This window comes from Marmota monax, unplaced genomic scaffold, assembly GCF_021218885.2.
Source record: "Marmota monax isolate L192 unplaced genomic scaffold, Marmota_monax_Labrador192_F-V1.1 WCK01_AAM20220418_F8-fsc00789, whole genome shotgun sequence".
In the NCBI taxonomy this organism is placed as follows: Eukaryota; Metazoa; Chordata; class Mammalia; order Rodentia; family Sciuridae; genus Marmota; species Marmota monax.
Window position 1 is genome coordinate 19,153 of NW_026694154.1, and position 14,889 is coordinate 34,041.

General features: G+C 36.5%; 1 protein-coding gene across 1 annotated transcript; it reads right to left on the reverse strand.

Moving 5' to 3' along the window:
• Positions 1–8,151: 8,151 nt before the first annotated feature.
• LOC124107610 (mamu class II histocompatibility antigen, DR alpha chain) lies at positions 8,152–12,933 on the reverse strand. The gene is made up of 5 exons (XM_046465776.2): positions 12,776–12,933; positions 10,384–10,629; positions 9,644–9,925; positions 9,205–9,370; positions 8,152–8,529 (listed from the first exon to the last, which is right to left on the reverse strand). Exons 1-4 carry the CDS (start codon positions 12,855–12,857, stop codon positions 9,216–9,218), a joined length of 765 nt encoding a protein of 254 aa, XP_046321732.1. The 5' UTR covers positions 12,858–12,933; the 3' UTR covers positions 8,152–8,529; positions 9,205–9,215.
• Positions 12,934–14,889: the final 1,956 nt, after the last annotated feature.

The following is a 14,889-nucleotide window of genomic DNA, read 5'->3' on the forward strand; positions in this document are numbered from 1 at the left end:
AACTTGCTGTGATACACAGCAGGGGGATCCAAGGTGGGACATCTCCAGGGCTGCTTGAGTCAATGGGCCAGTGGCTTCTCCAATGATCTTCATCATTCACAACATGCTGAGATGGTAGGGCACCTCCTACACCTTTAGCTTTCATGTTCTCTCACAACAATTTCTAAAGGCAGGAAAAGGAAACTTCTTCTTCTTTTGTGCTTTTTTAAGGCCTAAGTAAACAACTTCCAGAGTTCCCAGAGGACCACAGATTACAGTCATGGGCTCAGTAAACTATGATTCAACTTTTGTGGAGTGGACCTGTTGCATGTGGGAAGAAAAAGAGCAAAATCTTGCCTGTGTTGAAGGAAAGAAATGATGGATGGAGTAGGAGAGAATGATTTGGGGTAGGGAAAGGTAGTTCCAGACACCATTAGGTTGTTAATTTTTTAAGTTAATTCCTCATGAAGGCCTATAGATTCTTAATAAGCATCATCAATTCAAGGTTTTGAGTATTTAAAAAAATATTAAATATTAAATTCCTCCCTTTAAACTAATTACAAGAAAACAAAAAGCAAAAAGATTGCCTTTTTTAACTTAATACTCTGAAATGTGGTTTTTGAGGAAGTTATATTCTCGGTTTATGTTTAAAAAGAGGCATAATAAAAATGAAGAGCTATTGGATGTTAATACATTTCATACACCTATTTTAATAGATACGTTTTTGTTCCTGAGACCAGAATCAAAACCCTGATCATGTATTAAGATACATGGGTGGTTTCAATTTGTTGACAAAATGTATTAAAAACACATTCATTTCAAGAAAATAGATCTGTGATGAATAAAACTTGAAAATATAAAGAAAGTATAAAATTAATAGTGCATTTGTTATTATTTCTATTACTATCATCACCATTATTATAATTACATTTAAGAACAAAGAGGCTTTGTAAACCTTATACTTTGCTGGAGTGTTAATGTTGCAACTACTTTGGAAAATAGTCACTTTCTTAAAGAGTTAAATACATATTTGTCATATGTCCCAGCAACTTTATTCCTTGAAATCTACCTAAGCAAAATCAAAATGTGTCCTCACCAAGATATGTGTATACATGTTCAGAGCAGCATTAGCCACAATAGCCCCATGCTGGAAACAATCCAAATATCCATCAACTAGTAAATGGATAAATAAAATACACTGCACCCATACAATGCAATACCATTTGACAATGAAAGGAAACAAAATGATGATATATGCAACAAAACTGATGGATTTTAAAAGCATTGTACTAACTGGAAGAAACAACACAAGAGTATATGATTCCATTCACATGAAATACAAAAGACAAATATGATCAGTGGGTATAGGTTTAGAATGGGGGGTAGGGATTATGAATAAACAGGAAAACTTTTGTAGAGATAGATACATTATAAGACTGTGTTGTGATAGTTGCACAAATTATTGATTTACTAGAGTCATTTAATTTTGCCTGTACAATGAATAGATTTTGTGATGTGTAAATTTTATCTACTAAAACTTTTAAGATATTTCTAAAGTGAATCTTCCTAAGCAAAACAGAAAACCCAGAAGATAAAAAGAAAATATTTTGAATAAAATTATAAATTCCTTTGAATTGAAAAAATAACAAAATAAAGAAAAAGAGAAAAAAGAAAGCTATGATCTCAGGAAAAACTTTGAGGAACACAATTCAGACAATGGGCTAACATTCTTATTATATAAAATTGTCAACAAACCAACAAATCAATGAACAAAAATTCAATAATAAATTAGTCAAAGGATATATGACTGTGTAAAGAAGAGAATATATGAATATCAACTAAACATAAAATATATAAACTCACCAATAATTACAAATAAATGCAAATTCACATAATGATATGATATTTCTCCTCCAAAATTGGCAAATATAATAGCTTGTTTTTGAATCAAGAACTTAGAAGATCTTATGGAGAGGGATTATCCATAATATATATACTATTAATATCTACATAATAATCTGTATAATATCTATACTATTAACAGGAGTGCGAATGGGCAGCAGCTGGATAGTATCTACTAGCTTTTAAAATGCAAATGTTAAATGATTGATAACAACAAAAATCCATTTGTAATCTATCTTAAAGAATGAATCCTACATGAGCCTAAGCATACATTAAATTGGCTATTTATTCTACTAGGACTGAAAAAAATAAAAACATCTTGCAAATTCTGAAACAAAAAAAATGACAAATTTGTCATGCTTATAAAAATTCTATATTACAAAGTATGTGAGGTGACAATATACTACAAGATGACATTTAGATAATATGCATGGCAATATGAGCATGAATTGATATGCCCAACTGAGTGGTTTGGATAATTCAATATTTTTACCCTAGGAGTTTACAGTCTAAATTATCATATTTTTAGCCAGGATGATAGATAAAAGATGTAAGAAGAAAAAAAATTCTGACTTTTTGGATAGATGACAGATATATTATGGTATAGTCATTTGGGGGGATAATGCATGGGCTTTAAATGAATGAATTAGGACTATAGTTTGTAACAAGGATTAGAACAAAAAAATTACAAACTATAGTTCCAGTTAGCACATGGAACAAGGCAAAGGCCATCTTTGTTACTTTAACAACAACATGCAAATTAAACTAAAAGAATCAACTGGAAAAATATTATTTTTAAGTACTCCAAAGATCTATAGATGCAAAGAGTTTTTAAAACCTAGAGAGAAGTTCTGCTTAATTGAGCTGGGGACAAGTGTCCACTCTGATCCTTTGGGTCATCTCTAAATCTTAACATGAGTGGGAAAAGAGACCTACCACAGAAGGGGAGACTTTGACAGGGCAGAGAAACCAGAAAACTCTTAAATGTCCCAGGGGGTTTGGGTGATAGATTGAAATCTATAGAGTTTTCCAAATATAACATGTGTCTCCTTTTTCCTGTCGGTGGAGTCCCTTTTCACAACATTTGCTGAGTTCATGGTGGGGGTGTAGGAACTTTGGAGGTAGACAGAAGGCAGAAAAACATCTTTATAGTTTTGTACAAACAAAAAATCACTAAGAAAGTCAAGATATGAATGATACTTTTAAGCATCTTGTCTTAATTAGTATTTATAATTGATTTTATGTATATATGTATACACATATATACACATTTTATGTATATATGTGTACACATATACACATATACACACACTGTTAACATCTAATAAATACTATATATATATATATATATATATATATATATATATTAACATTGTAATAATAATACATTTAACATAGAATCTCTACTGTGGCCATAAAACTAATCTTGATAAATTTAAAAAATTAAAGTGATACAGTATATATTCTCTGACCACAATTTTATCAAATTACAAATTAATAAGACTGATAAAATTCCCAGTATCTTTGGAAATGAAGCAATACACTTCTAAACAATACATGGATTGACACAGAACAACTCAGGAGAGAAATTAGAAAATATTTTAAAATAGAGGTGTATTAAAATGGATTTTTTTTAAAAAATAATTTTTTTAGTTATACATGGACACAATATCTTTCTTTTGTTTATTTTTATGTGGTACTGAGGGTCGAATCCAAGGCCTCATATGTGCAAGGCAAGCATTCCGCCACTGAGCCAAAACTCCAGCCCAGATTTCCAAAATTTTTGATGTGCAAGTAAAACAGTTGTTAGAAACTTAAGAGTTTAAATCTTATATTATAAAATTATAAATTTATTAAAATCAGACATCTAAATTTTTAACAAAAATCTAGGAAAACAAAATAAATTTAACTTAAAAGTCCAAAAAAAGGAAAAAGAAAATTAATAAAATTGAAAATGGATGTATATCAGAGAAAATGAACAGAATCAGAAGGTTTTGGGGGTTTTGTTTTTGTTTTTGATAAACAACCTTCAAAACCAATAAGGAAGAAAAACAAAAAAATCTGAAAAATGAATTGTAACCATCTGAATGAAATAGATGACATCCCTACAGCTCCTACGGATATTAAAAAGACAGTAAAGGACACCAAAAGAATTTTTTTGTCATTAGATTTAACATCTTCAATGAAAATCTGAAAAACACAATATTTCACTGCCTGCTTCTGTGTAAAAATATATTCTTCGAAATATTGTCTTTGAAAAAACAGTATTACACTATCTACTTCTTCTTTTTTTTTTAAAGCTAGTGGTTTAAAAACTACAGCCACATAATAATTTCTCATAGTAATGGGAATTGACCAAGTTCAGCTAGGGGGCTCTCACTGGGGTCTCCCATGTGGTTGCAACCAGAGGGAAGCTGGCTCAGGTCCTTAACAAGCTCAACTTGGATACTGGGACACCCTCTGCTTATAGTTCCAGGGCCTCAAATGTGGCTTATGTGGTCCCCCAAGAATGAAGACAGGGCTCTTAGGCTAAGGGCACAGCATCCCAAAAATATGTTTCTCAAGAGAGGAAAGTAAAAGCTGTAAGATTTCTTTAGACCCAACCTCAGAGTTGTGGGGTGGGGGACAGGTGCATGGAATTAGTTCTGCATACATGGCATACATTAAGGGCTTCTGAGTGGCAGGCCACTCCCATCATGCTAGGTGTGTGAGTGGCAGGCCGGCCACTTACCCCGCAGGCACAGCCCTGGGTGTGAGGCCATGTGTTGCAGTCCTGACACTTGCTCCAGGGCCCGCTCCTCAATTGGTCACTACAAGGACAGTTGGCCAGAATTTGTACTGGTGACTGCCTGTAATCTGCTTGCTCTGGCCAGGTCCTCGATTGGTCACTGCAAGGATAGTTAGCAAGAAAGTGTATTAGTGGCTGCCTATAGTCTGTCTAGCTACTGCCTGAGTATATATACATGGTAACTGCACAATAAAATCAGACCTGCTTCCTGCTTGGTCTCCAGAGGTCTTGATTAGCAACTCTGTAGCCACACTCTCCTCTACCCTGTTCTGTGGACCTCCTCGCTGGATGAGAGAGAGCCCATGCATTGTCCCACATGCTATTTGTCAACAGAATCAGCCCAGATTGAAGGGGATGAGATATAGAACAACAATGCTCTTTTGAGATGAGTAACAGATAATGTGCACCCTTCTTTAACCTACCCCAAATAATTTTTTAAAACTCACTAAAAGAGAGAGAAATTGTGCAGTAAATAAATTTAATTTTCTCAAATCATCTTCCAAAAGCAATTAAAGGCCCACTTTGCTTCAGTGTTAAATTCCACTAAATAACTTCAATTCATCTGGAATTGTTTGTTACTGGTGATCTAAGTGTCATCATAAACTTTATAAAGGGTTCAAACAACCTAGCAGTGTTTATTAAAAGACTGTTTTCTGTCATGCTACCATAGAAACATGTTTTAGGGTGGGTCTGCTTTTAAATTTCTATTCTATTCTGTTGTCTTATTTGTCTGCTCTTGACAAAACACTATGCTAACTAACAATCATATAGTAGGCCTTGATATATTATGTTTTTCCAGTTGTGTTATAATTTTCCAAAATTTCCTTGGCTAACCTAAGAACTTAGCAAATGCATATGAATTTTAAATTCATCTTGATGATTCCTCCATACCTTAAAAAGAAAAAAAATGAAAGAAAAAGAAACAAAACAGCAAGCAGATAAAAAGCCTTGGCATGGTTTTTAATGAGATTTTATTGAATACATCTGTAATTTGGAGAGAATTGACATTTTAAAAATATTTAGTGTTATAATCTCTAAACTGGGTATTTTTCTCAATATGCTTATGTCTATTATTTCTTCCAATGATGTTTCATAATTTTCAATATAATTGTTTTCCAATATTTTGTAAGTTTTATTCATAGGTATTGATAAGTTTGATACTGTTGTGAAAGTTATCATTTTCTTGATTTTGTTTTCTGCTTATGGTAGAACACAATATAATTGGTTTTGGTTATGCTGACCTTATATCCAGCAACTTTATTAAATTTGCTTATTAGTCTGTGAACTTTTCTATTATGTTTGTTTTCTAAGTGTGTGCTCTTGTCAAGAGTAAATAATGGCAATTTTACCTTCTTTGTAATCCTTACACATTTTATTAACTTTTATTGCCAGCTTTCATTGCCTAATACCTCTAATACTCTAGATATCAAAGGGAGATTTTTAAAAATCTGCTCCTGGTTCTGATGTGTGCAATAGGATAGCTATCTTTTCTCACATTGAGGAAGTTTCTTTTTATTACAAGTTAGCTAATAGATTTTTTTTAATTAAGACAACTTTCTAAGTTCTGGAGCAGTTTTTTACAAAGCTAAAAATACTCTCACACTATGATTCAGAAAATGTATTCCTAAGTGTTGACCCAAATTAGTGGATAACTTATATCCACACAAAAACCTGTATGGATATTTACAGCAGCATTATTCATGATTGTCCCAAATGGGAAGCAACTGAGATAGCCTTCAATAAGTAATAGATAAACCATAGTATATCCATAAAATGGAGTGTTAATTCAGCATTCAAGATATCAAGCTATGAAAAGACACGGAGGAAACTTAAGGGCCTCTTACTAAGTGAAAGAAGCTGGTCTGAAAAAATACTATATATATATATTTGCAATTATATAACATTATAGGATGGGTAAAACTATAGAGGCATTAAATATATCAGTATTTTCCAGGGGTTCATGAGCAGGAGAGGAGAGATTATTAGTTGGAACACAGAGCATTTGTTTAGGTCTGTAGAACTATGCTGTATGATATTGTAATGGTGAATATATGGCTTAACATATTTATCAGAACCCATAGAACTATGTGATACAGTGTGAACCCTAGAATAACTATGGACTTTAGCTAAGAATAAATGTCAGTATTCTAATAAGTATTATAACAAATATTATTAGTATTATAACAAGTGTACCAAACTAATGCAAGATGTTAATTATAGAAGAAACTGGATCAGGTGATGGAGGGAAGAGGCTGTGGGGGAACTCTCTGTACTTTCTCTGCATTTTTTTTGTAAAGTTAAAAATGTTCTAAAACTAATATGGATTTATTTTTTCTTTTTTATTACATACCCATCTAAATTTTATTGTATTCTCTTTTGTAAATCTGTGTTTTTATAATTAAAAAATCATACATATGTAATAGAAACACTTGTGCCTAGTCTATCCTCAATATTCTCAAAATTATGCTTTAATTCTCTTGCCATGGGTAGAGAAATTTAATAAATTTATTAGTAATTGTTGATTTGTGATTGTTTATCCCCAGCCTCTTCCTCTTGGATTTTTATCAGGCCATAGAAATTTTAAAGAAAACAGTGGAATTTTTGCAATAATTGGCATCATTAACCATGGTTCCTAGTTACTTGCCTTATATTTTTCCCTTAAGTCATAAATGACTCAATGCAGTAAAAACTAACATTCATGTTTTCATGAGGAATTTGAGGCAAAGTTAAGTACAATACCAGTGAATATATAACTAGTAAATGATAAGCCAACATGAAACACAACTCTACTTCACCTAGTTTCACAAATGACAATTCACTATGTTTCAAACCTTCTTTTCTTCATTTTAATGCCATATCCAGCCCCCTCTCTCTCCACTCAGTTTTTCCACTCAAGGATACATCTCTAGGAATGAGACTTCCAAGAATGAGTCAGACTATTCTTCCAGTAATGAAACAGGTGTCTGAGACCATGGTCTAATAGAATGGGTAATGCCAATCTTCAGTGCCCCCCATCTCATTCCTCATTGAGTCTGGAATGGTTGATGTTGATAAGCATATGAATCCTGTAATGTCTGTGGAACCTCCTCTCATCTTATCCCCACTCTACTCCCTTCTGTTCCCCTCTGTCTGTTGGGCTCATTATCATATGTGAAACCCCAAGGTTTGAGATTCATTACACTGAACATACATTATGTCAGTGACTTGGAGGCCCAAGAACCAAAACAGATTCTGAACCTGTTGTTCAATAGAGAACTCCCAGAAAACCAACCTTCTAGGTTTACCAGAAGAGGACTAGGCCCAGCAACAAGAATGACCACAGATGCTTGAAATGAGACCAAGCCCTAGTGAGACTGGGCTTTTCTGATTAATTCTAAAGCTTATAAGATACACTCAACATTAAGACACTTCAGGATGGAAGAACTGAACATATTCCATGGAACTTCCCTCTCCCCACAAAGAACTGGTTCAGACACTGAAAATTCCACTACAATCATTCAAAATATTTTATTGTATGTTAAAAAAAAACATACAGTTTGGAGAAACTCTAAGCAATAAGTACACGGGATGGTGTCTCTATGCAATGTTCAGAATGTTCCATTGCAGAGATAGAATCCTATGGGATTCATTCCAGAGGAATTGTATTGTGCCAATATAACAATGGGAAATAGAGGGAAGGGGCAGTAGACAAGGAAGCCCAGCAGGCCGTTAGAATACAGAGAGGTGGAGGAAAGCCATCACAGTCTTGAAATTTAGGGCTGAATATGGCTCTTTTCACAGAGGTGAACACTGGTGTCATCAGCTTTGGAAAGCTAGTAAAGCAGAAACTTCTTCACTGATCTTCTAAGAAGGGTCATCACCTAGAGGAGGACACAAATGGTTATTAAGGAGCTTAAGATGGGTAAATTTGAGCTCTTTCCTTTGGATTTCTTCATCTTCCCTCTTTATCATTTGACTTTGGAAAAGTCCTTTGATATTCTTCTGGCCTCTAGTAGATATGACATTTCCAATGCCAGCTGTCAACCCCACTTTGAGCATGAAGTACCAACCATGCTTCACCTTATTTTAGATGTTCTGATAGCACTTTTAAGACAGGAGGATCAAAAACAGGCATTGGCTTCTGAGACAGTTCCATTTCTTTCAGTGATTCTACCTAAGCCCAAGGTTGCCAGGCTTTGGAAAATGCTCCTTTACTGAAGCCCTGCCTTAGGAAAAATAATCCAGAAGGTTCCCAAATATTGAAGCTTACTCTCCTAAATACTAGGATGTTGTATTATAATGCAAAACAATGACCTGAGGTGCTGAAAATTATTTTTAAGACTGTGGGTATGACCTAGGAGCAAATTTATGAAAAGAGATGACAGGTCCTGAAGCTTTGGGATACTAGATGATGCCTATGTCTGGTTGGTTTTAGCAAAGAGAAACCAAGAGATACAGCTTCTCCTATCCTCCTTCCTAAGGTATAACTCATGCTTTTCCCTGTTTTCCTCTTTCCCAAGTCTCCAAAGATGTCCTTCTGACCATGCCTGACCTACCTCCACTTGTCTCACAGGGGCCCTCGGCGTTCTCCTGTATGGCTTTTTTGCGTGCCCTTGATGATGAAGATGGTCCCCATGATGATGCCCACTAGACCCACAACCAGGCCCAGGGCACACACCACATTCTCTTTAGTTTCTGGTAGTGGAGTTTGCTCTTCAAAAGCTGGGGCAAAATAAAACAGAGTAAATGGTAATGCATGTGGTAGGAAACAGCATTTAGGGTTAAATGTAGTCAATAGAATAGTTATGAATAGTTGAAAGAAGAGAAAGAATGAGGTGTTGGTGGAATTGCAGATTAAAAAGTTGAGGAAGTTGGGTAATGGAAGAACACAAGGGTATGAAGAGTAGCAGATATTATGATACGCTCTGAGTTCTAAATATCCAGACATAAGCATCATAGGGGGAAACTTAAAGAGGACTGAAGGACATTCCATACCCCAATGTTTGAGAAGAGGTCTCTCCAAACCCAAGTGGTCCACCTCGCAGTCATAGAAGTCTTCATTGGAGGGCAAGAAAGGGAGATAGTGGAATTTGCGGAAAAGTTGGTCTTTTCTGGGTAGGAAGACTGTCTCTGATACTCCTGTGGTGACAGGCTGTCCATTTTTAAGCCATCTGACATTGACCACTGGAGGGGAGAACTTGTCGATGAAGCAAATCAGGACATTGGGCTCTCCCAGTTCTACAGGGCCACTGGGGAGCACCGTCACTTCTGGAGGCACTGGGGGGACACAGAACAGAAATTAGCCTTTATTCCTTAGGCTTGCTCCTCTCTCTCCCCCAGTGGTACAAATTTACCTAGTGACTCTAAACCCAATCAGTTGAAATTATGCCCTGAGAAGTCTGGGCCACAATCTCAAGAAACCTGGCTCTGATGCTCTGGAGCCAACATGCAGGCATAAGATAAGATCTTCAAGGATATCATCCCTGGCTCCCCCAACATGGACAATGAGTTCATGAGTGGCCATGAATAATAGAGACAAGAATGAGCACATCAAGAAAGGCACAAACTCAAAATTTTGGGGTCTATGGCAAGAGAATTTGGGGTTTGCTTATGGTTAGGGTAAGGCCTCTGGGATGGAAAGTCACAATACATGACAAATCACTTGAAGTATCTATGTTAAAGCTATAGATCCCTACACCCAGGAGCGCAGCAGAGAGAAGAGAAGGGAGTGGTACCATTGGAGTCCCAAGTGTTGTTGGAGCGCTTCATCATGATGTCTAGGTTGGCTTTGTCCACAGCTAGATTGGCCAATGCACCCTGAGCCTCAAAGCTGGCAAATTGTCCGAATTCTTTAAGCCTCCAGACCGTCTCCTTAATTTTTGAATCCACATGGAAAATCTCATCACCGTCAAAGTCAAACATAAACTCTCCTAATTCATCAGGGTGCAGATAGAATTCTGCCTGGATGATGGTATGGTCCTCTGAAATGCAGAAAAGAGAGTTAAGGAGGGAATCAGGATGGGGAGATAAAGAAGATATATGCATGTGAGCAGGAGGTGATGGAGACAGACTGAGCTAAATGGAATAGAGGAAGACAGAATGAGTGACAAGGTAAGGACGAGGTGACAGACAGCCAAACTGAACAAAGCTGGAAGGGAAGAGATGAGGAGACACTGTTAGAGAGGTGGACTGAAGGAGATGACAGCTGAAAGTCCAACCTCTTATGAAGGTATTAATTGACTCCACTTGACTAGCTGGGAAATATTTTCTTTTCAGAAATACAGCAGCAGCTCCTAAGAGAGGAGCTGCTATACTTTACCCAGGTATCAAATATTCTTGGGCCAGAATTCCAGAGCATCTCTTTCTCCCAACACTGTACTAAGAAATATTGTTTGAAAGGTTAAGTTCTGAACTACGAAATCAAACAAAATCTTGAATTTGTGGGTTGGGGAGTATAGTTTAGTGGTAGGAGTGTTTGCCTAGCACATGCAAGGCCCTGGGTTCAAAACTCAGCCCTGAAAAATAGGGGGGAAAAACAAAAACCAAAAACCCTTGAAATATTGTTCAATTACTTACCTAGTGATCTTCAGCAGATTTTTATATCAAATTATGTATAATTATTCAATTACAGTTCTGCTGTGATTTTGATTCTACTGTGAGTTTTTTTAAGATTAAATGAGAGGAGCTTAAGTAATTTCTTAGAGTGTCTTCAAACCTCTAACAAGCATGCTTCACATTTTAAGGTCAGAAACTGCTCTGTATTTAAGGACCAGACCCATGGAAAATACAACTAGGGCCTGAGGCACCCATAAAATTAAGATTTAGATCTTGCACTATTGTACAGCACCTACCTCCCTGACTGCAAACCCACACCATGAATTGCTCTTTGAGAAGGATAATGATCTGAATTGAACTTAGTAATCTGACCTTTATCTTAATGTTCCTTATATTGGGATGGTCATTATGGGGCATTATTATGATTGATATTGAGAATAACCAGCACCAAGTGAATAAAAAGAAAAGCTATAGTTGGAGAGTATGCAGCCTCCAAAGTATGTGAAACTGAAAGGAAAGTGTTTCTGTATTCAGGTTCAGAGATAAGGCAGATTTTAATGTTTGGATGTATATTAATAAACCTAGGAATCTATTTAGCATTTGCATCTATGCACCAACAACTATATTCTGACTACCATTTTCCAACCCAGAAGAAGTCTCTACCTTTCCAGGTAAGCATGACAATATAGGGCTCTTTCTGGGTAGTAGAAACCTACAATGCCATTATGTCTCTGGGATCTGGGTTATTCCTTTGCTCATTTCCATTCCAAGTGCAATCCTCCATAGGGCCACTCTGGGTGAAGAAGAATATTTTCCCACAACATATATTTACAATAACACAAATATTTGTTCTGGATATGGCAGAAAATAATATCAGACTCTCTACTTGTTCATTTGTCTATGCTCTTGGAAATATTACTAAGTAACAGTGACCACAGACAATGTAAGATGTACTATAGCACAGAAGGAGGTGGGGAGCTGTCACTATCCCAAGAAACAGTAAATTAAATGCAATATATATCAGCACATCTGTCCCCTTTCTTGGATAGATGTATTTTGGTGACTTTTCTTTTTAGTGATCTTCAGTACAATGCCTGTGCTCAGAAATATGCTGACAGGATTTACCTGCCCAAAATTACGATGTATTCAGCTAAGAACTGTGCTAATAATCTCTTATTTTTTCCTCATTTAATTCTAACAAAATTATGTGATGTTTCCAATATTTGAATTTTACCAAGATTCCCCAAAGAAAACTTAAAGCCCAGAAATGTTAAATATTAATGCCTGTCAGAAAAATATCTCCCCTGCACCCCCTATAAGTTTGGCTTTTATCATATTAGTGGTATTAATTAATGTGCAACTGTTTTGATCCTACAAACTAAATTTGACTTACTTCAATTTATGATGAGGGAAGAGTTCAACCAAACTATATTTTATGCTTTGAGATTCAGACCCTCATATACCTGTCACACTTCTCTTTCACTCCAAAGATTCCCTTGCAAATACCCACAGTTCATTTCTCCAAAGCTTCACTGTCTGCTATCCTCAGTTTTGATTTTTCTTAGCACCTACCTTTGATAGCCCATGATTCCTGAGGGCTCATCAGGACAGCCATGAAGAAAAATCCTAACACCATGACTTCGTTTCTGGCCATTTTCTTTTAGAGTGCTTTGATTGAGGGTCAATAGAGCTCACAAGTGAGGCAGAAGAGACAAGAATAAAAGAACACAAGATTAAAATTCAAATTAGTTGAGCTTTAGCCAATCAGAAAAATATTTTGTGATGACACATCTGTTGCTAGGAGAAGACTCTTGTAAAGGGTCCAGGACAAGAGATAGTAGTTCATTAGGGGGGAATAAGACACTTCTTAAACAAGTAACAAAAATATCCAAGTTTTTGAGAATGTTGGTCAATCACCCACACACTCTTCCATCCTAATCCAAGTTTTGGAAAAGGGTTTTACCTGAAGAAAAGAATCAGTGGAAATAAGCTAAAAACTCTAGGCTGTGACAACAGGGGAGGTTTTTTAAAAATATGTTTTTAGTTGTCAATGGACCTGTATTTATTTATCTGTGGTGCTGAGAATCAAACCCAGTGCCTCACACATGCTAGGCAAGTGCTCTACCACTGAGCCACTACCCCAGCCCCAACCTCACAATGAATCATCTAAAGAGAATGCCTGTATTTGGGCAGTACAGGGTGACCGAGCTTCACTTAAGAAGCTCCTTATAGCTTCATGCTTCTCTTTTCAATGTCCTAGATCACAGAATGACCAACTCAGATCAAGATCTTGAGGTCACTGGCATTATGTTATATTTAGAGGACATTGGAAGAGAAACTCTTGAGTTTCAACACTTCCAAAGATTGAGAGGAAAGGAAAGCTATACCTTTAATAGTGGTTAACAGAGACAATGGGCTGTGAAGAGAGGAACTTCTCCCAGTTTCTGCCAGACTGGAGAGATTCTATAGAGAGAATCTGACCTGGGAGACACAGGTCAATGAATGAATTGGGCAGTTTATTCTATTGGGCACTCAGGGTAAGAGCCCAGAGGAGATATTGCCATGTCTTAAGATTATGAAAGCTCTTCTCCTGTCATATGACTATTAAACTTCTGATGCAAAGAATATATTTTGATGTTCTCCATAGAGAATACTGAAAGTTAAATGTCTCTGAATCTCCTGTTTCTGAAAATGTAGAGCAATGGAAAGAAAATGTTAAGTTACACCTAGAAAGGACTGAAATTCCAATATTTCCAAGGAAGAACAGGCTGGCAGTGACATCCCATCAGGTGGTGAGTCTTTCGTTTAACCTCAGTCATGACATGTTTGTTTAGGGTAGATGTTGTGCTGAGATCTTATCCTGACCTGCAGCTACCCTCACACATTAGGAGGGCATCACTGATTTTCTGATCACATCCAAGGGCTTTCAACATCCTGTATTATTGACTCCTAGATCACTAAGAGGAGACCCATACCACAGTCCTGCCCTAAAATAGTTTGGGTATCCATCTCTCACAAGATGAGAATTCTGCAGTGTCAGTCTCTGCTGAGAGTCTGGTTCTATGATTTAGGCTTGTTGTTTCCTCTTTCAGAGGCAAAGCTAAGTTGTATAATTTTTCTGTGTACCCTGTGCTGGCTGCCATCATGCCTTGTCCTTAAAAGGTGCTTAATAAATGCATGGTAGATTCAAAGACACTTTACATGTCATAAAGCCCCTTCATCCCAAGGTATTGCTTAGCAACTTATGATTTTGTTTAGTCCTAATCCACTGATTGGTTCTGCTCATGAGATTACCAAATTTGAGAGACTTCAAAAACAACTTTCAGTTCCCCTCCTCTGTGATTCAAGAGAAGTTCCTATACGGACGCAACTCATGGTTTCCTGTTCTCCCAAATTCTAGTTTCCTGTGTGTTTGAGGGGATTTCTGAGGTCACCTGAGTGATCTCTTTATGGTGATGGTAAGTGGTAAGGAACACTGTCATTTAGGATTGTCCTGCTGTACCCATAGACACTCCAAACAGAATTGAATCTATTATAAAGAAGTATACCTTGAAACTGTTGGGGAGTCTGGAAGAGCAACAGTGAGTGCACTTTCAGCTTTAAAAGAGGTTAGGGGGGCTGTGATTGTGGCTCAGTGACTGAGCACTTGCCTCATGCATGTGAGGCCCTGGGTTTAATCCTCAGCA